General features: G+C 40.7%; 2 protein-coding genes across 5 annotated transcripts in view; one reads left to right on the top strand and one right to left on the bottom strand.

Annotated features, from left to right (window-relative positions):
• Positions 1–2,236: 2,236 nt before the first annotated feature.
• LOC109894413 (eukaryotic translation initiation factor 4E-like) lies at positions 2,237–9,079 on the bottom strand. The gene is made up of 7 exons (XM_020487876.2): positions 8,994–9,079; positions 8,105–8,211; positions 4,867–4,962; positions 4,626–4,689; positions 4,320–4,433; positions 4,027–4,166; positions 2,237–3,801 (listed from the first exon to the last, which is right to left on the bottom strand). The coding sequence occupies exons 1-7, from the start codon at positions 9,009–9,011 to the stop codon at positions 3,687–3,689; spliced, it is 654 nt and encodes a 217-aa protein (XP_020343465.1). The 5' UTR covers positions 9,012–9,079; the 3' UTR covers positions 2,237–3,686.
• Positions 9,080–14,299: 5,220 nt separating this feature from the next.
• LOC109894410 (methionine aminopeptidase 1) overlaps positions 14,300–26,439 on the top strand; it is a 29,046-nt gene continuing 16,906 nt past the window's right edge. For 2 of the 4 annotated variants that reach the window (XM_031828825.1, XM_031828824.1), the window contains exons 1-4: positions 14,300–14,570; positions 15,738–15,789; positions 16,322–16,431; positions 16,695–16,755. In XM_031828825.1, coding sequence (XP_031684685.1) covers positions 14,301–14,570; positions 15,738–15,789; positions 16,322–16,431; positions 16,695–16,755 — 493 coding nt within the window. In that variant the 5' untranslated portion in view covers position 14,300. Of the gene's footprint in view, positions 14,652–15,737; positions 15,790–16,321; positions 16,432–16,694; positions 16,756–26,439 lie in introns of all 4 variants that reach the window. The other 2 variants (XM_020487871.2, XM_031828826.1) reach the window with 2 other exon arrangements.

The following is a 26,439-nucleotide window of genomic DNA, read 5'->3' as shown; positions in this document are numbered from 1 at the left end:
CAGTGTTGTTATCCTTGCAAGGGGAGGGTGCTGGAGTATTGAAAACATGAGTGGCAATCATTTTGATCCCTATCTTTTTTCATTTTTTAAATGTATTACTTGTTAAACAAAATGTCTTTGAGCAATTGTATTAGTATAAAATAATATAATTTCACAATAATAAAAAATTAAATACAAATACAGCTCAGTATTTGTATTATTTATTTTATACAGTCTCTTTTGCTCTTCTTTATCAAGGCTGCCAGTAAATATGGACCTGACTGTAATTCTATACCAAACGCATTTAACTCAATCCTTCGCACCTTGGAACACAACCTTACAAAGTCCTTAAGTGGTTCTCTGATTATCCTTTTCATTCCCATAATCCCATACAACAAATTCTCCCGTTGATCCTGACAGGAGTGAAATGAAAGCCCTGACCAGACCCTCTGGAAATTGATCACCTGTCATCCTCTCCACTATAGCCTACAATACAAGGACAGAAAGGAATAGATATGTAAACTCTTTAAACAGGACTTTGTCTCCTGTGTGTATGCTAACATCTGCAGTCCTGAGAGCCAATGCCATAGCACTATGATGTATTAAATGTTTATGTACTGCTTTGGAATGCTGTATATGAGTAATAAATGAATTATTATCCTGGTGATCCCTTGAAATTAAATGTTTTGCAAATGATAGTCTTAAACTCAGCTGGCCCCTCCCCGGATTTTGTGTTAAATGCTCTACAACAAAGTTTTCTTAGTGTCTAACAAGCTTTCTCTGCCCTTAACCTTCTTCCGAACACCTCTAAAACAAATGTCATGTGGTTTGGTAAGAAGAATGCCCCTCTCCCCACAGATGTGATTACTACCTCTGAGGGTTCAGAGCTTGATGTAGTCATCTCATACAAGTACTTGGGAGTATGGCTAGACGGTTCACTGTCCTTTTCTCAGCACATATCAAAGCTACAGGCTAAAGTTAAATCCAGACTTGGTTTCCCCTATTGTAATCGCTCCTCTTTCACCCAGCTACCAAACTAACCCTGATTCAGATGCCCATCCTACCCATGCTAGATTATGGAGACGTAATTTATAGATCAGCAGGTAAGGGTGCTCTCGAGCGGCTAGATGTTCTTTACCATTCGGCCATCAGATTTGCCACTAATGCTCCTTATAGGACACATCACTGCACTCTATACTCCTCTGTAAACTGGTCATCTCTGTATACCAGTCGCAAGACCTACTGTTTGATGCTTATTTATAAAACCCTCTTAGGTCGCACTCCCCCCTATCTGAGATATTTACTGCAGCCCTCATCCTCCACATACATCACCTGTTCTGCCAGTCACATTCTGTTAAAAGGTCCCCAAAGCACAAACATCCCTGGGTTGCTCGTCTTTTCAGTTCGCTGTAGCTAGCGATTGGAACGAGCTGCAAGAAACACTCAAACTGGACAGTTTTATCTCAATCTCCCCATTCAAAGACTCAATCATGGACACTCTTACTGACAGTTGTGGCTGCTTGCGTGATGTATTGTTGTCTCTACCTTCTTGCCCTTTGTGCTGTTGACTGTGCCCAATAATGTTTGTACCATGTTGTGCTGCTGCCATGTTGCTACCATGTTGTTGTCATGTTGTGTCGATGCTACGTTGTTGTCTTAGGTCTCTCTTGTCGTGATGTGTGTTTTGTCCTATATTTTATTTTTAATCCCAGTCTCCGTCCCCGCAGGAGGCCTTTTGGTAGGCCGTCATTGTAAATAAGAATGTGTTCTTAACTGACTTGCCTAGTTAAATAAAGGTAAAATAAAACTTGAAAAATGAAGCACTCCTTACGTAGGTACCCCTGAAATAAAGTTTTACTGTTAAGGGTTTGTTTTTGTTGGACTTCTTTATGTCTGAATCAATGTCTACATTTCAAAATAACACCTCTGGAAAAGACCCACTGTGCATGCAATTTTCTAAATTGTAGCCTTGCCCATATGATTAGCAACCTTGGCAGAAAGCCAAAAAGTCACCTGTTATCACTAGATCAGGCATTCATTTATTAGATCTAGTTGTATGCAGTGGATCTAGTTGATGCTGGTCTGCAGAGAACTGACAATCATGGTCCCATACTGATTGATCAAATAAGCACCTATACAAAGATTGGTTGTACATAGCACCCTCTAGATGGAAGAAAAGGAGATGAAACTTGGTGACTTCATTCAGATGAGTGAATTACTGACCTTAACAGTAAAGCAATTGGATAATACTTCAATCTGAAGTGCAAAGCTCAGTTTATTTATGAATTGGGAATAAAATACCCAAATGCATTTCATAATGTATGAATGTTGAACAGCAGTTATGAAAGTAACTGGTGGCACTTGTGTTTGGCCAAAAGAATGAAACATGCCTGGCATAATGGCAACTCATACTTTCATGAGCCATGAAATGGTAAGTATTTGAGCGCTCTAATTTGGTGTCATGACATTGTCATGGGTTGTAGGCTTTCATGAAATGCCACAACAGGTGATACTGTAGGTGTAGCAACTATAATATTGCTTTATACATTATTCAGCTCTACATTAAGTCTCTAGGGGTGACAGGGGCAGACCAACTAGCTATGGCAATACAAGTGGCATAGAAAGTTAGACTGTTTCCTGGGGTTGAAATGGTATATTATTAGGCCCATATTATATAATTAAAAATGATCTGAAGTCACAGAAAAACATTTGTGCTGTGTTTCCATTGCAGGCAGATGCTCAAAACCAATCACTAATAAATGTATATATTGCAATACAGCATCACTAAGTCTAATATCAAACCATTTCTAACAAGGAATGTACAAATTACAAGTTGCAAAAAGTATTCCATAATATAAAAACAGCTTCTACCGAATTGCAAAACCAAAGTTTTAATCATGTAGTTAACAAAGACTAATTGAGTCATGAAATTATCAGAAAGGCTTGATTACATGCGCTTGAGGTTCAAAGGAGAAGTTTTTTTTTTTTTTTTACAACCAAATCCCTATTTTTTATGTAAATGGCATGTTATAGAAGGGCCCCTAAACTACACAAGGATGAAGAAGTGATTTGCTGGTTAGGGTAAGTTTCTCAAAAACAAGTGAAATAAAAAAAAATGATATTCTATAACATGTCATTTAGCATTAAAAAAAGAAAAATGACAAAAAACTAAATCACCTTTAAGGCCATAGCACAGAACAAGTTAAAAAAAATGCTAAAAAGCAAATTGGTATAATAAATTAAAAAAGTGTAACATCATTAAGGATTACAGCAATTACAATGCTGTATACAAGGGCACTGAGAAATGTTTTATTTTTGCATTTCAAATGAATTCCCTGCCATTAAATAAATCAAAAAAATAATTTTCTTTATAAGAACTCTCAGAACATCTTACATTTCCTACTATGAACAGTCTTCATTTGCATTTTGAGGTTTGCATGTTCACCTGCATGGCTATGACATGTGAATTAATAGCATTGGCAGGTGTGTGTGTGTGTGCGTGGGGGGGGGGGGTTCCAGAGAAAGTAGTGTGTCCTGTTAATAAAGTTTTTCCTGTGTTCACAGGTCTAGGGCTGTTTCTGTCGAAGCTTTGGTATATAGTCATGAATTTTTCCCAGATTTCGTCACGCAGCCATTACTATATTAAGTAAATATAACCTACCCACAATGAAAAGTAGACCAAACAAAACAAAGCACACGGTTCATTTTCAGACAACAAACTTGTTTTTGGTGGTGGAGCCGCTCTTTGTGGAGGTGTCAGAGTGGGACTGGTAGCCAATGGTCATCTTCATGGGGATTCCCAAGCGCTCCTTATAGACTCTCCTGTTGACACACACAGGGCAATGACGGGAGGTGGTAGCAAAATAAATGTTACAAATTTCTTGATCTTAGTAATTTAACCAAAGGCAAAATAATTTTGAAATACTAAGACTATACACTCTTTAGTAAGTGAATACATTTTCCTGCGGAGTCTGTTTTATAAAGCAAGAGCAAAGTTGGAACGCTAACTACACTAAGAAACATTGACTTCAAATTGATCCAACTTACCCTATGTGTGTTACGGCTTCCCTGTTGTCGAAGTCTGCGGTCCAAATGGCGATTTTGTCTCCTTTAGTGCGAATATTGACTACTGCGCCACACACTTCGTCACTATAGTCATCGAAAGCCTCCCCAACGAGGCAGAGAAGCTGGACAGGTGATGTGCCCGTAAAAAATATGGAACCATACATTAACATTTCAGTGGCATCACAGAATTCCTTAATCCAGCTACACAGGTAGAAGCTTGAGGCTGTATTTCATTCCAAAAACACACACTGAGACATATACCCACACTAACTCACTGTTTCTAGCCAGAAGCGGTCCAGGTCTTGTCTCCTCTGCTGCTTGTTGAGCGTGATCAGCCAACGCCCTCCTTGCTTGTTTCGCTCATCCTCCCACATGGGCTCAATGCCATCCTGTCACACCAGAGGAGAGAGACAGCTTTACTTGGTTTAAAACCACAGGAGAAAATGCCATGGCTGAATAGTCCTGAACAATTTCCTTCCAGGCACACTTTACAATTAGGCTTAGTTGCAAAGATACCATGAAGTTACAGAAAATACATAAAATGGCTTCCTTGTTCGCTTTTTGAAATGCCACAAACCTACCTTAAAGAGGGAGTAGTCGCATCCAGATATCAGATTGCTTGACAACTGAATATGATTATACAGACTGAAATGACAAGATAATTTTCTTAGTACAACACACACAATTGCAGTATATTGGAAAGGAACTGAAAGCGATCAAGATGATGAAAGAAGACATGTTGGTATAATCTCCAATTAACCTTTTCATACTCATTCAATCCATGTCATCAAAAAAACTAACTTTAGTCTTATTGATACTTACGCCCAGAAATCTTCAACCGTGTCAAACTTCGAGATGAGGCGGAGGTTTGCCTGCCATGTTTTGGTCTTATCATTTTTGAAGAACCAGAGAGACCATCTGTTGGGGCAAAACAGAAATGGGATTTACATAAAGTAAACACTGACTAATTAAACGGCTGGTAAACAAACGTAATCAACAGCCCATAAGCCTCAAAGCAAATTAGGAAGTTATGGATGATGGGGGGGGGGACACATGGTTCACTGCTTTGTGCCATATTCATTCAATGTCAAATCCTTAGGCAGTTCAATTGAGCTTGACTGCAGTTACAAAGTGAAATGCATAGTTGGTAATCACAGACAGACCCAGCTTGTGTTATGAACACTTATTAGCTATAACAATAAAGTGAGCCGCACACTATATATACAGTACCAGTCAAAACTGTGGACACACCTACTCATTCATTGTTTTTTCTTTATTTGGACTATTTTCTACATTGTAGAATAAGAGTGAAGACATCAAAACTATGAAGTAAGTAACACATAAGGAATCATGTAGTACCTAAAAAATATTGTTAAACAAATCAAAATATATTTTAGATTCTTCAAAGTAGCCCCCCTTTGCCTTGATGACAGATTTGCACACATTTTTGGCATTCTCTCAACCAGCTTAATGAGGAATGCTTTTCCAACAGTCTTGGAGTTCCCACATATGAGGAGTATTTATTGGCTGCTTTTCCTTCACTCTGCAGTCCAACTCATCCCAAAACTATCTCAATTGGGTAGAGGTCAGGTGATTGTGGAGGCCAGGTCATCTGATGCAGCACTCCATCTTGGTCAAATAGCCCTTACACAGCCTGGAGGTGTGTTGGGTCATTGTCCTGTTGAAAAACAAATGATAGTCCCACAAAGCGCAAACCAGATGGGATGCTGAATCGCTGCTGAATGCTGTGGTAGCCATGCTGGTTACGTGTGCCTTGAATTCTGAATTCTAAATTAAATCACTGATTGTCACCAGCAAAGCACCCCCACACCTCTTCCTCCATCATCTGTTCACCTACTCTTCATCTCACAAAGACACGGTGGTTGGAACCAAAAATATCAAATTGGGACTCATCGGACCAAATGACAGATTTCCACCTGTCTAATGTCCATTGCTAGTGTTTCTTGATCGAAGCAAGTCTCTTTGGTGTCCTTTAGTAGTGGTTTCTTTGCAGCAATTCAACCATGAAGGCTTGATTCACGGCAGTCTCCTCTGAAAAGTTTATGTTGAGATGTGTCTGTTACTTGAACTCTGAAGCATTTATTTGACTGCATCTGAGGTGCAGTAAAAGTACAGCCAGTTTCATCATAGTGCTTGATGGTTTTTGCGATTGCTCTTGAAGAAATGTTAAAAGTTCTTGAAATGTTCCACATTGGCTGACATTCATGTCTTAGTCATGATGGACTGTGGTTTCTCTTTGCTTATTTGAGCTGTTCTTGTCATAATATGGACTTGGTCATTTACCAAATAGGGCTATCTTCTGTATACCACCCCTACCTTGTCACAACAACTGTTTGGCTCAAACGCATTGAGGAAAGAAATTCGACAAATTAACAAGGCACATGTGTTAATTGAAATGCATTCATAATATGGACTTGGTCATTCACCATATAGGGCTATCTTCTGTATACCACCATGAAGCTGGTTGAGAGAATACCAAGAGTGTGCAAAGCTGTCAACAAGGCAAAGGTTGGCTACTAGAGGTCGACCGATTAATTAAGGCCGATTTCAAGTTTTCATAATAATTGGAAATTGTTATTTTTGGACACCCATTTGTCCATTTTTTTTTTACTCCTTTATTTAACTAGGGAAGTCAGTTAAGAACACATTCTTATTTTCAATGACGGGCTAGGAACGGTGGGTTAACTTCCTCGTTCAGGGGCAGAACGACAGATTTTCACATTGTCAGCTCGGGGGATCCAATCTTGCAACCTTACAGTTAACTAGTCCAACGCTCTAGCCACCTGCCTCTCTCTCGTTGCACTCCACAAAAAGTCTGCCTGTTACGCGAATGCAGTAAGCCAAGGTAAGTTGCTAGCTAGCATTAAACGTATCTTATAAAAAAACAATCAATCATAATCACTAGTTAACTACACATGGTTGATGATATTACTAGTTTATCTAGCGTGTCCTGCGTTGCAGATAATCTGACTGAGCATACAAGTATCTGACTGAGCGGTGGTAGGCAGCAGCAAGCTCGTAAGCATTCATTCAAACAGCACTTTCGTGCGTTTTGCCAGCAGCTCTTCGTTGTGCGTTGAGTATTGCGCTGTTTATGACTTCAAGCCTATCAACTCCCGAGATGAGGCTGGTGTAACCGATGTGAAATGGCTAGCTAGTTAGCGTGGTGCGCGCTAATAGAGTTTCAAACGTCACTCGCTCTGAGACTTGGAGTGGTTGTTCTCCTTGATTTGCATGGGTAACGCTGCTTCGAGGGTGGCTGTTATCATTGTGTTCCTGGTTCGAGCCCGGGGAGGAGCGAGGTGAGGGACGGAAACTATACTGTTACACTGGCAATACTAAAGTGCCTATAAGAACATCCAATAGTCAAAGGTTAATGAAATACAAATGGTATAGAGGGAAATAGTCCTATAATTCCTATAATAACTACAACCCAAAATGTCTTACCTCTGAATATTGAAGACTCATGTTAAAAGGAACCACCAGCTTTCATATGTTCTCATGTTCTGAGCAAGGAACTTGCTTCTACACCTGCATTGCTTGCTGTTTGGGGTTTTAGGCTGGGTTTCTGTACAGCACTTTGAGATATCAGCTGATGTACGAAGGGCTATATAAATAAATTTGATTTGATTTGAAGGAACTTAAACGTTAGCTTTCTTACATGGCACATATTGCACTTTTACTTTCTTCTCCAACACTTTGTTTTTGCATTATTTAAACCAAATTGAACATGTTTCATTATTTATTTGAGGCTAAATTGATTTTATTTATGTACTATATTAAGTTAAAATAAGTGTTAATTCAGTATTGTTGTAATTGTCATTATTATAAATAAATAAATAGTTGCTAATTAATCGGCATCTGCTTTTTTGGTCCTCCAATAATCGGTATCTGCGTTGAAAAATCATAATCGGTCGACCTCTAGTGGCTACTTTGAAGAATCTCAAATATATAAAAAAAGTTTCACAGGTAAACTTTCCGTAACACAGAGTAGCAGCCTGTAATGGTCATCAAAAAGCAGTAGCCTGGGTCAACTTACTTGTTCTGTAGGGGGTGTTTGATGTAGCTCTCAGGGCTCACGATCTCCTGACCAGTCTCTGCTTCTGCTCCTTCTTCAGCATGTTGGGGTGGATTTATATTTATTTCCTAGTGGAAAACAACTTGAAATTAGTAAGAAGTATGACCTTGCAGGACTGCCATGTCTTGGGTCATTGGTAAGTTTGATTGTTTTCGTTTTTATATACAACGCTGAGTTGAACGTGAGTATAGGTAATGACATCGGACTTTAGTTTTTTGCAACATAATTTCCAGACATTATTTTAAATAGGCTAGATGGTCCAACAGTATTTCAAATCAATGAAAGAAACAGTTTACTTTCATCTATGGTGTAAATACTGTTGTGCGTAAATGTATTGCACCAGCCATAATGATTGGGCAAGTTGGTGAACTGTCTGGCAGCTAGGTAGCTAGCTGGCCTAAAGTGGAAGCAACAGAGTAGTCCAAGAAAGCCCAAGCTGACAACTAGCTAATTATACCACTTATAGTGCACTTTTTTTCATTAAAACACATTTGTTTGACAAAATACATCATGTTGGAAATGTACTACTAACACGTAGGTACGCGCAAATGCCCGACTGAGCGAATTTAACAGCTGTGACAACATTTACCGAACTTGTTGTTAGTTAGCTACAGTAGGCGATTCACATAGCTAGTGTACATTCCCCTCTCAGTTGTCTTTGCACTGCTTGGGTCGTGGCACAAAAAGTTTCTACAAGGGCAAGAATATCCGAAAATACAACCATGTAAACATGCATTTCCTTCGAATTGATTAGATTCGAGCTATTAATATTACATTCTGGATAACAATGTATATTGGACAACGGATTCCAATAACGTTATAAAATATTTTCTTCGGTAAAGGTACTCACCGGTTCCGCGGTCGCCATCTTATGAGTCTCGGTGTAGAACGCTGAAATTCATTGGACCAGAGAGGAAGAGCGAAGAGAGAGGGATAACGGTCGTCACTAGTTACCACAGCCACAAAGTAATAAACCCCGCCTATTTCTTAAATGTATGTTCTTAAAACGTGATTTTAAACCTAACCACACTGATAACCGTGTGCCTAACCCTAACCTTAAACTAAGGCCCAAAATCATTTTTGATTGTCTACTATATAGCCAATTTTGACTTTGTGGCTGTGGTAACTAGACATACCTAAATCTGTCTTCTCCAGCAGGTGGCGGTTTTTTTGCTCACCAAGCGACGAGTTTTTTTAATGGAAATTGATGAGTGTCGAATTTGGTAAACACAATTTTAATGGTTTATTTGCTACGTGTGGCTTATTTGATCAATAGAAGTTGAGTAATTATTAGGTTGTGACGAGTGTACTGATAAAAGTAGTACACGTGACACCCCAGCAACTGAGGAAAAAAACACTTTATATCGGAGTTTTGCCTAGTTGACACTCGTTACCACAGCCACAAAGTCATAATCCAAGTGTATTTCAACAATTTAATTTCGTAAATGTGATTTTAAAACCTAACCCTCATTTTACCTACAATGCTAATTTTATGCCTAATCCCAGCCGTAAATATTTTTTTTACGTTAAGACAGTATGACGTTGTGGCTGGGGTAACTAGTGGACAACTAGCCTGTTGTTCAAACGCATTATCTGCCCTTCGCATTGGCTAGAATGGTTTCACCTAGTCTTGCCTCCCCCCGACTGCCTTCCATTTTTAAAATACATTTATTAGAGCCAAAGATTATGGATATACTGACAAGATACATATCTCAGTCTCTGCCCTAACAATGAGAATCGTTATTCCCAAAGCGGCAAGGCGAAATGTCTAGCTCCCGCCTATCCTTTCTTTGGATTGGTGGATACATCTCATTATTGTAATCATCTTTTGAATATTCGATGAGGTTGTTGCCCACTACCGCCTGCATTTAATGCAGAGATGCCATGCTATTAGCCTCGTACCATGAATATGTATAGCCATCTCGAGACAACTCAAAGTTACATTTATTTCAATAATTGTGAATTAAACAAGCAATACTAATTGTTTTATTTATTTATTTATTTAACCTTTATTTAACCAGGTAGGCTAGTTGAGAACAAGTTCTCATTTACAACTGCGACCTGGCCAAGATAAAGCATAGCAGTGTGAACAGACAACAACACAGAGTTACACATGGAGTAAACAATAAACAGATCAATAACACAGTAGAAAAAAAGAGTCTATATACATTGTGTGCAAAGGGCATGAGGAGGTAGGCAAATAATTACAATTTTGCAGATTAACACTGGAGTGATAAATGATCAGATGGTCATGTACAGGTAGAGATATTGGTTTGCAAAAGAGCAGAAAAGTAAATCAATAAAAACAGTATGGGGTTGAGGTAGGTAAATTGGGTGGGCTATTTACCGATGGACTATTTACAGCTGCAGCAATCGGTTAGCTGCTCAGATAGCAGATGTTTAAAGTTGGTGAGGGAGATAAAAGTCTCCAACTTCAGCGATTTTTGCAATTCGTTCCAGTCACAGGCAGCAGAGAACTGGAAGGAAAGGCGGCCAAATGAGGTGTTGGCTTTAGGGATGATCAGTGAGATACACCTGCTGGAGCGCGTGCTACGGGTGGGGGTTGCCATCGTGACCAGTGAACTGAGATAAGGCGGAGCTTTACCTAGCAATGACTTGTAGATGACCCGGAGCCAATGGGTCTGGCGACGAATATGTAGCAAGGGCCAGCCAACTAGAGCATACAGGTCGCAGTGGTGGGTGGTATAAGGTGCTTTAGTAACAAAACGGATGGCACTGTGATAAACTGCATCCAGTTGGCTGAGTAGAGCATTGGAAGCTATTTTGTAGATGACATCGCCGAAGTCGAGGATCGGTAGGATAGTCAGTTTTACTAGGGTAAGTTTGGCGGAGTGAGTGAAGGAGGCTTTGTTGCGGAATATATCCACATCCTTTTCCTTTCTCATGATGCCATCTATTTTGTGAAGTGCACCAGTCACTCCTGCAGCAAACCACCCCCACAACATGATGCTGCCACCCCCGTGCTTCATGGTTGGGATGGTGTTCTTCGGCTTGCAAGCCTCACCCCTTTTCCTCCAAACATAATGATGGTCATTATGGCCAAACAGTTCTATTTTTGATTCATCAGACCAGAGGACATTTCTCCAAAAAGTACAATCTTTGTCCCCATGTGCAGTTGCAAACCGTTGTCTAGATTTTTATGGTGGTTTTGGAGCAGTGGCTTCTTCCTTGCCGAGCGGCCTTTCAGGTTATGTCGATATAGGACTCGTTTTACTGTGGATATAGATGCTTTTGTACCTGTTTCCTCCAGTATCTTCACAAGGTCCTTTGCTGTTGTTCTGATTTGCACTTTTCGCACCAAGGTATGTTCATCTCTAGGAGACAGAACATGTCTCCTTCCTGAGCGGTATGACGGCTGCGTGGTGTTTATATTTGCGTACTATTGTTTGTACAGATGATCGTGGTACCTTCAGGCATTTGCAAATTGCTCCCAAGGATGAACCAGACTTGTGGAGGTCTACAATTTTTGTAGACCTCGGCTGATTTCTTTTGATTTCCCATGATGTCAAACAAAGAGGCACTGAGTTTGAAGGTAGGCCTTGAAATACATCCACAGGTTCACCTCCAATTGACTTATCAGAAGCTTCTACAGCTTCTAATGACATCATTTTCTGGAATTTTCTAAGCTGTTTAAAGGCACAGTCAACTTCGTGAATGTTAACTTCTGACCCACTGGAATTGTGATACAATAAATTATAAGTGAAATAATCTGTCTGTAAACAATTGTTAGAAAAATGACTTGTGTCATGCACAAAGTAGATGTCCTAACCAACTTGCCAAAACTATAGTTTGTGAATAAGACATTTGTGGAGTGGTTGAAAAATGAGTTTTAATGACTCCAACATAAGTGTGTGTAAAATTCTGATTTCAACTGTACATATTACCTCAATTAGCCCGACTAACTGGTGCCCCCACACATTGACAATGTACCGGTACCACCTTTATATAGCCTCGCTACTGTTATTTTCATTGTCATTTTACAGTTTTTTTTTCTTTCTTTACTTATCTATTGTTTACCTAATACCTATGTTTTTATAAAAAATTGCACTGTTGGTTAGGACTTGCAAGTAAGCATTTCACTGTAAGGTATTCGGTGCACTTGACAAGTAAACTTTGATTTGATTTTAGTAACCAAAAAACAAATCATAATATAACAAATCATAATATATTTTATATTTGAGATTCTTCAAATAGCCACCCTTTGCCTTGATAACAGCTTTGCAAACTTCTCTCAACCAGCTTCACCTGGAATGCTTTTCCAACAGTCTTGAAGGAGTTCCCACATATGCTGAGCACTTGTTGGCTGCTTTTCCTTCACTCTGCGGTCCGACTCATCCCAAACCTTATCAATTTGGTTGAGGTCAGGGGATTGTGGAGACCAGTTCACCTGATGCAACACTCAATTGCTCTCATTCTTGGGTAAAATAGCCCTTACACAGCCTGGAGGTGTGTTGGGTCATTATCCTGTTGAAAAACAAATGATAGTCTCACTAAGCCCAAACCAGATGGGATGGCGTATCGCTGCAGAATGATGTGGTAGCCATGCTGGTTGAGTGCACCTTGAATTCTAAACAAATCACAGTGTCACCAGTAACCCACCACACCATAACACCTCCTCCTCCATGCTTTACTGTGGGAAATACACATACAGAGATCATCCGTTCACCCACACCGCGTCTCACAAAGACACGGCGGTTGGAACCAAAAATCTCCAATTTGGACTCCAGACCAAAGGACAACTTTCTACCGGTCTAATGTCCATTGCTCTTGTTAATTGGTCCAAGTAAGTCACTTATTCTTATTGGTGTCCTTTAGTGGTGTTTTTGTTGTTGCAGCAATTCGACCTTGAAGGCCTGATTCACAGTCTCCTCTGAACAGTTGATGTTGAGATGTGTCTGTTACTTGAACTCTGTGAAGCATTTATTTGGGCTACAATTTCTGAGGCTGGTAACTCGAATAAACTTATGCTCTGCAACAGAGATAATTTTGGGTCTTCCATTCTTGTGGCGGTCCTCATGAGAGCCAGTTTCATCGTAGCACTTGATGGTTTTTGCGACTGCACTTGAAGAAACTTTCAAAGTTCTTGAAATGTTCTGGATTGACCGACCTTCATGTCTTAAAGTAATGATGGACTGTCTTTTCCATAATATGGACTTGGTCTTCTACCAAATAGGGATATCTTCTGTATACTGCCCCTACCTTTTCACAACACAACTGATTAGCTCAAACATATTAAGGGAAGAAATTCCACAAATTAACTTAACAAGGCACACCTATTAGGCCTTGAAATACATCCACAGGTACACCTCCAATTGACTTATCAGAAGCTTCTACAGCTTCTAATGACATCATTTTCTGGAATTTTCTAAGCTGTTTAAAGACACAGTCAACTTAGTGAATGTTAACTTCTGACCCACTGGAATTGTGATACCATAAATTATAAGTGAAATAATCTGTCTGTAAACAATTGTTGGAAAAATGACTTGTGTCATGCACAAAGTAGATGTCTTAACCAACTTGCCAAAACTATAGTTTGTGAATAAGACATTTGTGGAGTGGTTGAAAAATGAGTTTTAATGACTCCAACATAAGTGTGTGTAAAATTCCGATTTCAACTGTACATATTACCTCAATTAGCCCGACTAACTGGTGCCCCCACACATTGACAATGTTCCCAGGCCGTCATTGAAAATAAGAATGTGTTCTTAACTGACTTGCCTGGTTAAATAAAGGTAAAATAAAAAAATAAAAAAATGCATTCCAGGTGACTACCTCATGAAGCTGGTTGAGAGAATGGCAAAAATATATTTGGTTACTACATCATTTCAAATGTTTTATTTCATAGTTTTGATGTCTTCACTATATTTACCCATCTCTCTCATCTTTCTATTTGTAGCTAGCTAAACTAACGTTAGCTAACCAAGCTAGTTTACTAGCTAGCTGATCGTTTTATGAACATAACTTGTGAGCATCGTATTCAGATGAGTTTTAAAAATACATATATTTATCCCCATTTCCGATGATCCATTAATCTCATCCATGATGTCTTGACGGCTGTGTCGCAAGCTAAAGGCAAAAAACGTAAACAAAGAGGATACATGCGAGTAGAGCAACTGAGTTTGGTCGTCACACACACATGTCCATATATGGCATTGCGGTGGCAGCCATATTGGAATTTCTATCCGGTGATGTCCCTGCAAAAGGGAACACATATCTCCCGCTGGCGAGATTTTCTCCAGCCGACAGACCGTCCACTCCTCCCAGTCTCAACCCCTCTAGACTGCGGGCAGGCATGGCGGCTATCGAGACACGGGAATGCGAAACAGAAGGCTGTAGTAGCGAGGCCAAACTTCAATGTCCAACCTGTATCAAGCTCGGGATCCAAGGCTCATACTTTTGCTCTCAGGTAGCATTCGTTTTCTAATTCATTCAATTTGAAAGGGGTCTGACATGATCCACACAACGGCCCAGCATCCTTCATCACGAGGTAGCTAGCGCTGACATAGTTGCCCTAATTGAGTTTCCTCACACCCCTTTAAGTAGCCTAGCATATGATGCTAGTTAGCTACAGTAGCTAACTAACTACAAGCATGTTCTGCTTAAAACCGTAGCGAAAAAGCAATGGTTTGCAAACACATTAGCTAGGAACTTTATTTGAAGCCAATAGCTAACATTATCCTCCTGTATCAAAAATGCTTGTTTAGTTTATTGTAGTTTGTGTATTCTAACTCATTTGCTAGCGCGGTGTTTGTTAAAAAGCATCAACTTTGAAGTCTAGCAAGCTTGTTGGGTAGTTAGCCTAGTTTACCCATTGGTATTGGTTATTACAATGAATTAAATTACACTGTGCATGAGGCATGCTTTCTACATGTTGATGTAGCCATGCTAATTAATTTGATTTCTCTGATCCTGGCCTGGCAGTAGTAACCCACCTGAGGCTTGTTTGTTTGAAATGTCAATCATTGAAATTGCCAAGGATTCAAGGAAAGAAGAATGCAGGCCCCAGTTTCAGTTTAGCCAAACATATTTCTAACTAACCCATCTGTCTGTGGTTTAGCTGTGTGTCATTAAAGGTAAAATACAGTGTAATTAGTTTAAAGCTTATCACAGTCTGGCAGTAGGCGTAGATTCAGTTTTGGCAGAGACTGATTGGGAGGTAGGCAGATCTGCTCTGTCAGAGCCTCTATCCATGAAGCCAGCCGGTTGGTGGGATATTTTTTTCCCTGCTGCTCTCACTGTTCTGGTGGTCACTGGTCAAAAAATCCATTAACTGAGCAGCAGAGATGTTAGTCATGGTCAACTGGCCGTTGACCTAGTCTTGAAATAAACTGTTAAGTGGTTTATGTAGCATGTGTGCAATACAGAGCCCATTGGTCTCTCTGCCTTTGAATAATATTGAGCAGGAAAGCACAAATCCCAGTCCACAGACGATTAGAGGAATTGATTCTGCAATTTGTGCCATTGAGAAACAAACAGCCAGCAGATACTGCTGCTATTGATGATTTAAGGTCGCACACCCCTGATGTGCAGAGTCTCATATGGATATATCTCTCCTCTCTGTCCCCTCATTCAGGAGTGCTTCAAAGGGAGCTGGGCTACTCACAAGCAGATGCACAAAAAAGCAAGTAGGTAGCGTCGTTAGCAATATCCTATCACACAGACCAACTCACTTCCAAATAATTTTTCAAACGGATCACAATGTTGCTTCATGGGCTTTCTGTCATTGTTCCCATTCCTACATGACCTATCTGAAGGCATAGAATATGTGAAAGCCTGCATAAATGCCCAACCTTTCCCTCCTCTAATTTTGATGTTGAAATAGAGCAATGGTGTAGCCATTCAAAATGGACTTTGACATTGTAATGCGTACCAGCCATTAGAGCAGGGGTGGACAATCTGTGATATCCGGTACAGGCTTCCCCCTCAGTCATGCAGCAACACACTGGATTACATTTATCAATGTAAAAAAAAAAGAAGCAATTGTTTTGTTGACTTGGGCATTTAACTGATTGGCTGGAAGAAAAACCTGAACCCACACTGGGCCCTCACAAGATAAACTTACCCAAGAGTAGTCTAATCTGTATGTGTGAACACCCAACTGTGATCTTTCAAAATGTTGTCAAGTCAGATGTCCTATATTACATTCTCTTTTTGCAGAGGAGGATAAGAACCAGGTTGAGGCAAAGAACTGCGTGGAGAACGACACCAACACAGACCCATGGCCTGGCTACCGCTACACGGGCAGACTACGCCCTCACTACCCACTCGTAAGGCTACCTTTCTGGTACATTTCTAAATTGGGCTAATGCGCTGATAAGAGCTTTTATGTAGGAGCTTTTATTCTTGACTACATAGTAGTCCAACATATGTCAACACAACATGATTTAATAGACATAAGCCACACAAGCTTTGTGTAAAGTTTATTCATTAGCCCCTGGAAGCTGTGTAATCATGTCTCAACTCTGGTCTTGTTGGTTCCTTCTGTGAGCTCCATGTAATCAATCTCTCCTGTCATTGGTTCCCCATGTAGACTCCCATGAGGCATGTCCCCGGTAACATCGAAAGACCTGACTATGCCGACCATCCACTAGGTAATGCTACTCCTCCTAGACTGCCTCCAGTTGCTTTTAAGTTTTAAGAAATCCTTTCCTGTCCATTTGAAAATCTTCTCAAGGCTAGTATTCTTTGTCATGAATTGTGTTATTGAAACATGACACTTTATCTGAGAAATGTGTACTGTTTCTATGTTTAACATCAGGTGACATCATTCATAGAAAAATGGGTTTCTGCCCCAGCCATAGATTCCACCTAAGCTGATCACTCATTATGTAACCATGGTAACCTCAATGGTGAGGATTCACTGCATAAGTCACCTGACTACTGATCAGCCACCAGATGCGAGTGAGATAATGTCATGTCCGTTATTCGTGATCATCAGAGCCCAGTTTTTCAAAAGTTATCTGAATTCAAATCAAATCCATGTTTATTTGTCACATGCGCCGAATACAACAGGTGTTGTATTTCACCTTACAGTGAAATGCTTACTTACAGGCTCTAACCAATGGTGCGTGACAAAATGTGTGTTAAGTAAAGAAATAAAACAAAACAACAGTAAAAATATATTTGAAAAAAGAGTAGCAAGGCTATATACAGACACCTGTTAGTCAGGCATATTGAGGTAGTATGTACATGTAGGTATCGTTAAAGTGACTATGCATATATGATGAACAGAGAGTAGCAGAAGTGTAAAAAGAGGGGTTGGCGGGTGGTGGAACACAATGCAGATAGCCCGGTTAGCCAATGTGCGGGAGCACTGGTTGGTCGGGCCAATTTAGGAAGTATGTACATGAATGTATAGTTGAAGCGACTATGCATATAAGATAAACAGAGTAGCAGCAGCAGCGTAAAATAGGGGATGGGGGGGGCACACAATGCAAATAGTCCGGGTAACCATTTGGTTACCTGTTCAGGAGTCTTATGGCTTGGGGGTAAAAACTGTTGAGAAGCCTTTTTGTCCTAGACTTGGCACTCCGGTACCGCTTGCTATGCGGTAGTAGAGAGAACAGTCTATGACTGGGGTGGCTGGGGGTCTTTGACAATTTTTAGGGCCTTCCTCTGACACTGCCTGGTGTAGAGGTCTTGAATGGCAGGCAGCTTTGCCCCAGTGATGTACTGGGCCGTATGCACTACCCTCTGTAGTGCCTTGCGGTCGAAGGCCGAGCAATTGCCGTACCAGGCAGTGAAGCAACCGGTCAGGATGCCCTCGATGTTGCAGCTGTAGGATGGGATTAAATGCATAGAATTAGAATGAATAGAGTGGGATTCCAAGTCAATGATTTGGCTGTTTGATTCATTCTGTTTCTATGTATTAAATGGCTCCATTTTGCTATAGATTTTCAATGTTCGAACATGGCTTGAGGCGAATCCCATGCATCAATTTGCCTATGATCCCACAACCCTTCTAAAGATGCAAAAAGTAATTTAGTTTAGAATGATGTTACAACACCTGTGTAGTTCTCTACTGAAGCTGCAGAGTCTGAGTAAGTAGTAGCCAGTCCTCACTCTCTCTGTGTATTCCAGTTCACGTTCTCTGGATGGCAAGTGGCTTGAACATTTTCCTCCATGACCAAATGATCCTGGTAAAACACCTAATGTTGCTAGGTAACCATGCAAACTTGGATAGATAGACATGAGCATGATTGGAATATGAATGTGATTAGGATGTTGATACTGGCCAACTACTGGATAACATAGATTTGACCAATAAACTAGCCAGCACTAACCATGTTACATGTCAGGGATGGGCAACTGGTGGCCTGTGTAGACATTACAAAGAATATAATATTTTTACAAAAATGTATGTTCACTTGGAACTCATTCGAGGTCTCGACTAACTTGCACAAGGTGCAATTTCAAAATTGTCTTGTGAATTAGCAGTTTTTATCTTATGTCAGTCACTGACAATCACTCAATTAGCCCATGTCAGCTAACAATAGGCTACTTTAACTTTACCGTCATATTACAAATCAAACTATTTATCACATGCTCCGAATGCAACAAGTGTAGACCTTGCCGTGAAATGCTTACTTACAAGCCCTTAACCAACAGTGCAGTTCATGAAGAGTTAGGAAAATATTTACCAAATGAACTAAAGTAAGATAACAATAACAAAGCTATATACAGGGGGTACCAAGTCGGTGTGCGGGGGTATAGGTTAGAGGTAATTTGTACATGTAGATAGGGGTGAAGGGACTATGCATTGATAATGAACAGCAAGTACCAGCAGTGTACAAAATAAATGGAGGGGGGCCAATGTAATATTAGCAATGTTTACTTTGGTCATTAGGGGAGCTCCTGTATGGCTGCTTCTCCACCTGCATTGCTTGCTGTTTGGGGTTTTAGGCTGGGTTTCTGTACAGCACTTTGAGATATCAGCTGATGTACGAAGGGCTATATAAATACATTTGATTTGATTTAATACATTGTTGTAGTAATTACTCTTTACCAATAGGGGGAACTGTGCTGAACTAGAACGGAAGAGCTGCAGGTAAAACGCCTGCCAGCAAGCAAGTTGGCTCGTGCAAGCGATCATGAGCTCTAGAAAAAGGAAATTTTAGAATTAAAATGGCATATTTCAACCAAAATGGGAGACTGATTATCTGTTCACTGAATTCAAAGGTAGACCACAATGTTTGGTGTGCTTGCAGAATGTATCTGTGATGAAAGATTAGAACGTCAGTCGCCACTACTACAGCAACCATAAAGAGAGATATGGCAAGTACACTGGTGCTGCTAGTGCAGCCATCGTTACAAATCTAAAAACCAAGATACACAAACAGCAGTGCCTTTTTACAGAAGCCACTACAACACAAGAATGTTGTGTAAAGGCATCTTATCAAGTAGCACTTGAATTAGGGAAAGCAAAGAAGCCCTTGTCTGATGGAGACACAGTGAAAAGATCAGTTCTGATGGCTAAGGCTTTTGGGGATGACAAGATGGCCTAATACTCGAGTTTGTCTCACGCCGCACAGTGACTCGCAGAATTTGATGTTCACCATCATGTAGATGGGAAGATAGAACAAATCAAATCAAATGTTATTGGTCTCATGCACATGCAGTGGGGCTAAAATGTATTTAGTCAGCCACCAATTGTATAAGTTCTCCCACTTAAAAAGATGAGAGGCCTGTAATTTTCATCATAAGTACACTTCAACTATGACAGACAAAATGAGAAAAAAAATCCTGAAAATCACATTGTAGGATTTTTAATTAAATTATGGTTGAAAATAAGTATTTGGTCACCTACAAACAAGCAAGATTTCTGGCTCTCACAGACCTGTAACGTCTTCTTTAAGAGGCTCCTCTGTCCTCCACTCGTTACCTGTATTAATGGCACCTGTTTGAACTTGTTATCAGTATAAAAGACACCTGTCCACAACCTCAGTCACACTCCAAACTCCACTATGGCCAAGACCAAAGAGCTGTCAAAGGACACCAGAAACAAAATTGTAGACCTGCACCAGGCTTGGTTAGCGCACACTGCGCCCAGCCCGCCACAGGAGTCGCTGGTGCGCGATGAAACAAGGACACCCCTACCGACCAAGCCCTCCCTAACCCAGGCGACGCTAGGCCAATTGTGCGTCGCCCCACGGACCGACCGTTACGACAGAGCCTGGGCGCGAACCCAGGGACTCTGATGGCACAGCTGGCGCTGCAGTACAGCGCCCTTAACCACTGCGCCACCCGGGAGGCCCTACCAGAAACAAAATTGTAGACCTGCACGAGGCTGGGAAGACTGAATCTGCAATAGGTTTGGTTTGAAGAAATCAACTGTGGGAGCAATTATTAGGAAATGGAAGACATACAAGACCACCACTGATAATCTCCCTCGATCTGGGGCTCCACGCAAGATCTCACCCCATGGGGTCAAAATGATCACAAGAACGGTGAGCAAAAATCCCAGAACCACACAGGGGGACCTAGTGAATGACCTGCAGAGAGCTGGGACCAGAGTAACAAAGCCTGCCATCAGTAACACACTACGCCACCAGGGACTCAAATCCTGCAGTGCCAGACGTGTCCCCCTGCTTAAGCCAGTACATGTCCAGGCCCGTCTGAAGTTTGCTAGAGAGCATTTGGATGATCCAGAAGAAGATTGGGAGAATGTCAGATGGTCAGATGAAACCAAAATATAACTTTTTGGTAAAAAAGTCCTCGTGTTTAGAGGACAAAGAATGCTGAGTTGCATCCAAAGAACACCATACCTACTGTGAAGCATGGGGGTGGAAACATCATGCTTTGGGGCTGTTTTTCTGCAAAGGGACCAGGACAACTGATCCGTGTACAGGAAAGAATGAATGGGGCCTTGTATCGTGAGATTTTGAGTGAAAACCTCCTTCCATCAGCAAGGGCATTGAAGATGAAACATGGCTGGGTCTTTCAGCATGACAATGATCTCAAACACACCGCCCGGGCAACGAAGGAGTGGCTTCCTAAGAAGCATTTCAAGGTCCTGGAGTGGCCTAGCCAGTCTCCAGATCTCAACCCCATAGAAAATCTTTGGAGGGAGTTGAAAGTCCGTGTTGCCCAGCAACAGCCCCAAAACATCACTGCTCTAGAGGAGATCTGCATGGAGGAATGGGCCAAAATACCAGCAACCGTGTGTGAAGACTTACAGAAAACGTTTGACCTCTGTCGTTTGACCTCTGAACAAGGCAGTTAAAACCACTTACAGATAGGGGGCAGTATTTTCACTTTGGATGAATTGCGTGCCCATAGTGAACTGCATCAAAATCTGTCCTAAATTGCTAATATATGCATATTATAATTAATATTGGATAGAAAACACTGAAGTTTCTAAACCCGTTTGAATTATGTCTGAGTATAACAGAACTCACAGGGCAGGCAATCTTCCAAACAAGTTTTGAAATCCTGAAAGTTGGGGCAACTTTGACGTCATCGCCCCCTCCCTTCCCAACAAGTTATGGATCTGGAAACACTTCCTACGTCTTCCACTAGATGTCCTCATTCAGTAGAAAGTGTAATGGAGCATTTGCTGTGAACTTTGACCTAATGGGAAGGAAAGTAGTTGGTGTCGCAAAAGAAAACCATTTTGTTGTGGCGCGTTTGTCTTTGAGTGCTTCGGCTATTCCAATCAGCCCCAGATGAAAACGAATGATCCGGTTGGAATGCTATTGGATATATATGATTATAACATCCTGAAGATTGATTCTACACTTAGTTTGACCAGTTTCTTCGACCTGTAATATGTCTTTTGGAAGTTTTCCTGCAAACTTATCCTGGACCAGAAGTCATTTTTTGGGCATGTGAGCTGAAAGTGGTAGCAAATGCTGCTACTTGGACACTAGAATTGAACATTATGAAACAAAATGATTTATTGTTGAACTAGGACTCCTTGCACTACATTCTGATGAAAGATCATCAAATGTAAGGGAATATTTATGTTGTAATTTTGTATTTCTGTTGACTCCAACATGGTGGAGAAATATTGTTACGTCTGAGCGGCATCTCAGATTATTGCAATGTTAGGCTTTTTCCGTAACGTAAAAAAGAAAGTGACACAGCGGTTGCATTAAGAACCAGTGTATCTTTAAGTATATGTAGAACATATATCTTTAGTCAAAGTTTATGATGAGTATTTCTGTTATCTGGCGTAGCTTTCTATAATTCCTCCGGATATTTTGGAGGATTTTCTGAACATGGCGTCCATGTAAACCAAGATTTATGGATATAAAATCCATATTATGAAACAAAACAAATGTACTGTGTAACATGTCATATGACTGTCATCTGATGAAGATTTTCAAGAGGTTTATTTTTATCCTGCTTTTGTGATTTATCTTTTGCTGGAAAAAATGGCTACGTTTTTTCTTTGGTTTGGTGGTCTAACATAAATATGTTGCGTTTTCGCCGTAAAACATTTAAAAAATCTGACACGCTGGGTAGATGAACAAGGTGTTTATCTTTCATTTGAGGTATTGGACTTGTTAATGTGTGGAGGTTAAATATTTCTAAAGAATATTTTTTGCATTCCCTGCGCCACCTTTTCAGCTGAACGGGGGGGTGGAGAATATTTTTTGCATTCCCTGCGCCACCTTTTCAGCTGAAAAGAGGTTTTAACCTCTTACGGCTATAGAGACGCTAGCGTCTCTCCTGGCCAATAGCCTGCGGAAATGCGTAGCGCCAAATTGAAATAGTACGAGAACTCAAACTTTCATTAAATTTATTTTTATTTATTTTATTTTACCTTTATTTAACCAGGTAGGCAAGTTGAGAACAAGTTCTCATTTACAATTGCGACCTGGCCAAGATAAAGCAAAGCAGTTCGACAGATAAAACGACACAGAGTTACACATGGAGTAAAAACAAACATACAGTCAATAATGCAGTATAAACAAGTCTATATACAATGTGAGCAAATGAGGTGAGAAGGGAGGTAAAGGCAAAAAAAGGCCATGATGGCAAAGTAAATACAATATAGCAAGTAAAATACTGGAATGGTAGTTTTGCAATGGAAGAATGTGCAAAGTAGAAATAAAAAAATAATGGGGTGCAAAGGAGCAAAATAAATAAATAAATAAAAATTAAATACAGTTGGGAAAGAGGTAGTTGTTTGGGCTAAATTTTAGGTGGGCTATGTACAGGTGCAGTAATCTGTGAGCTGCTCTGACAGTTGGTGCTTAAAGCTAGTGAGGGAGATAAGTGTTTCCAGTTTCAGAGATTTTTGTAGTTCGTTCCAGTCATTGGCAGCAGAGAACTGGAAGGAGAGGCGGCCAAAGAAAGAATTGGTCTTGGGGGTGACTAGAGAGATATACCTGCTGGAGCGTGTGCTACAGGTGGGAGATGCTATGGTGACCAGCGAGCTGAGATAAGGGGGGACTTTACCTAGCAGGGTCTTGTAGATGACATGGAGCCAGTGGGTTTGGCGACGAGTATGAAGCGAGGGCCAGCCAACGAGAGCGTACAGGTCGCAATGGTGGGTAGTATATGGGGCTTTGGTGATAAAACGGATTGCACTGTGATAGACTGCATCCAATTTGTTGAGTAGGGTATTGGAGGCTATTTTGTAAATGACATCGCCAAAGTCGAGGATTGGTAGGATGGTCAGTTTTACAAGGGTATGTTTGGCAGCATGAGTGAAGGATGCTTTGTTGCGAAATAGGAAGCCAATTCTAGATTTAACTTTGGATTGGAGATGTTTGATATGGGTCTGGAAGGAGAGTTTACAGTCTAACCAGACACCTAAGTATTTGTAGTTGTCCACGTATTCTAAGTCAGAGCCGTCCAGAGTAGTGATGTTGGACAGGCGGGTAGGTGCAGGTAGCGATCGGTTGAAGAGCATGCATTTAGTTTTACTTGTATTTAAGAGCAATTGGAGGCCACGGAAGGAGAGTTGTATGGCATTGAAGCTTGCCTGGAGGGTTGTTAACACAGTGTCCAAAGAAGGGCCGGAAGTATACAGAATGGTGTCGTCTGCGTAGAGGTGGATCAGGGACTCACCAGCAGCAAGAGCGACCTCATTGATGTATACAGAGAAGAGAGTCGGTCCAAGAATTGAACCCTGTGGCACCCCCATAGAGACTGCCAGAGGTCCGGACAGCAGACCCTCCGACTTGACACACTGAACTCTATCAGAGAAGTAGTTGGTGAACCAGGCGAGGCAATCATTTGAGGGTACTCAATTAAAGCTACACTCGTTGTGAATCAAGCCAACATGTCAGATTTTAAAAATGCTTTTCGGCGAAAGCATGAGAAGCTATTATCTGATAGCATGCACCCCCCTGAAATACCTGAACGAGACGTAAACAAAAGAATTAGCGTAGCCGGCGCTACACAACGCAGAAATAAAATATAAAACATGCATTACCTTTGACGAGCTTCTTTGTTGGCACTCCAATATGTCCCATAAACATCACAATTGGTTCTTTTTTTCGATTAATTCCGTCCATGTATACCCAAAATGTCCATTTTATAAAGCCCGTCTGATCCAGAAAAAAACAGCTTTCCAAAACGCAACGTCATTTTTTTAAATGAGAAAAGTTGCCTATAAACTTTGCCAAAATACTTCAAACTACTTTTGTAGTCCAACTTTAGGTATTTGTAAACGTTAATAATCGATCAAATTGATGACGGGGCGATCTGTATTCAATAGCAGCAAGTCAAGAAATCATGGACGATTTTCTCTCTTTCATAACTTTCCACCATGTACCCTCTGACAGGAAGTGCCTATTCTTCATTTCACCAAAGATTAACTTCAACCCAATTCCCAAGACTGGCGACATCGTGTGGAAGCTGTAGAAACTGTAAACTGGGCGCTATCTAATTTCCCTTGCCATAGACAATGCAGGGAACAGTCGGAGGGATATATATATATTTTTTTTTTTGTGAAGTTTTTCCTTGGGGTTTTGCCTGCTACACACGTTCTGTTATAGTCACATACATGATTTAATCAGTTTTATAAACTTCAGTTTTTTTTCTATCCACACATACACTATATTCCTGGCATGAGTAGCAGGACGTTGAAATTTTGCACGCTTTTTATCAAAAAGTTGAAAAAAATGACCCTAACCTCTAAGAGGTTCCCACCGTTCCTAGGCCGTCATTGAAAATAAGAATGTGTTCTTAACGGACTTGCCTCTTTAAATAAAGTTGTAAAAAAAAAGAGGCATAATCGGCGTCCAGAAACAGATTTCCAATTTGTTATGAAAACCTGAAATCGCCCCTAATTAATCGGTCGACCTCTAGTATATAGACGATGTAGTATATCTGAAGAATATGTTGGTTAGTATACAGAAAGTATTCAGACCCCTTGACCTTTTCCACATTTTTCAATTGATTGGACATGATTTGGAAAGGCACACAGCTGACAGTGCATGTCAGAGCAAAAACTAAGCCATGAGGTTGAAGGAATTGTCCGTAGAGCTCCGAGACCGGATTGTGTCGAGGCACAGATCTGGGGAAGGGTACTATAACATTTCTGCAGCATTGAGGGTCCCCAAGTACATATTTGGCATCCATCATTCTTAAATAGAAGCAGTTTGGAACCACCAAGACTCTTCCTAGTGCTGGCCACCCAGCCAAACTGAACAATCGGGGGAGAAGGGTCAGGGAGGTGATCAAGAAACTGATGGTCACTGACAGAGCTTCAGAGTTCCTTTGTGCAGATGGGACACTCACCATCGAACCTGACAGAGCTTGAGATTATCTACAGAGAAGAATTGGAGAAACTACCCAAATACAGGTGTGCCAAGCTTATAGTGTCATACCCAAGAAGACTCAAGGATGTGATTTTTGGTTCCAATCGACATGTCTTTGTGAGATGCAGAGTAGGTGAACAGATGATCTCCGCATGTGTGGTTCCCACCGTTAAGCATGGAGGAGTGGTTTTACTTTGCTGTTGACACTGATTTATTTAGAATTCAAGACACACTTAACCAGCATGGCTACCACAGCATTCTGCAGTGATACGCCATCCCATCTGGTTTGGGCTTAGTGGGACTATCATTTGTTTTTCATGCGCAGTGAAGGAAAAGCAGCCAACAAGTGCTCAGCATATGTGGGAAGTCCTTCAAGACAGTTGGAAAAGCATTCCAGGTGAAGCTGGTTGAGAGAATACCAAGTGTGTGTAAAGCTGGCAAAGGGTGGCTACTTTGAAGTATCTCATATATATATATATATACTGCTCAAAAACATAAAGGGAACACTTAAACAACACAATGTAACTCCAAGTCAATCACACTTCTGTGAAATCAAAC

The sequence above is a fragment of the Oncorhynchus kisutch genome, linkage group LG7 (assembly GCF_002021735.2).
Source record: "Oncorhynchus kisutch isolate 150728-3 linkage group LG7, Okis_V2, whole genome shotgun sequence".
Lineage (NCBI taxonomy): Eukaryota > Metazoa > Chordata > Actinopteri > Salmoniformes > Salmonidae > Oncorhynchus > Oncorhynchus kisutch.
This window is presented reverse-complemented; position numbering and strand designations above follow the sequence as displayed.

Bases quoted from the DNA above. Each gene is read 5' to 3' on its own strand.
- LOC109894413 (XM_020487876.2), bottom strand. The intron at 4,167-4,319 runs GTGAGTTAGTGT...TCACCTGTCCAG, and splicing joins ACCGCTTCTGGCTAGAAACA to CTTCTCTGCCTCGTTGGGGA. The intron at 3,802-4,026 runs GTAAGTTGGATC...GTGTGTCAACAG, and splicing joins GAAGCCGTAACACACATAGG to GAGAGTCTATAAGGAGCGCT.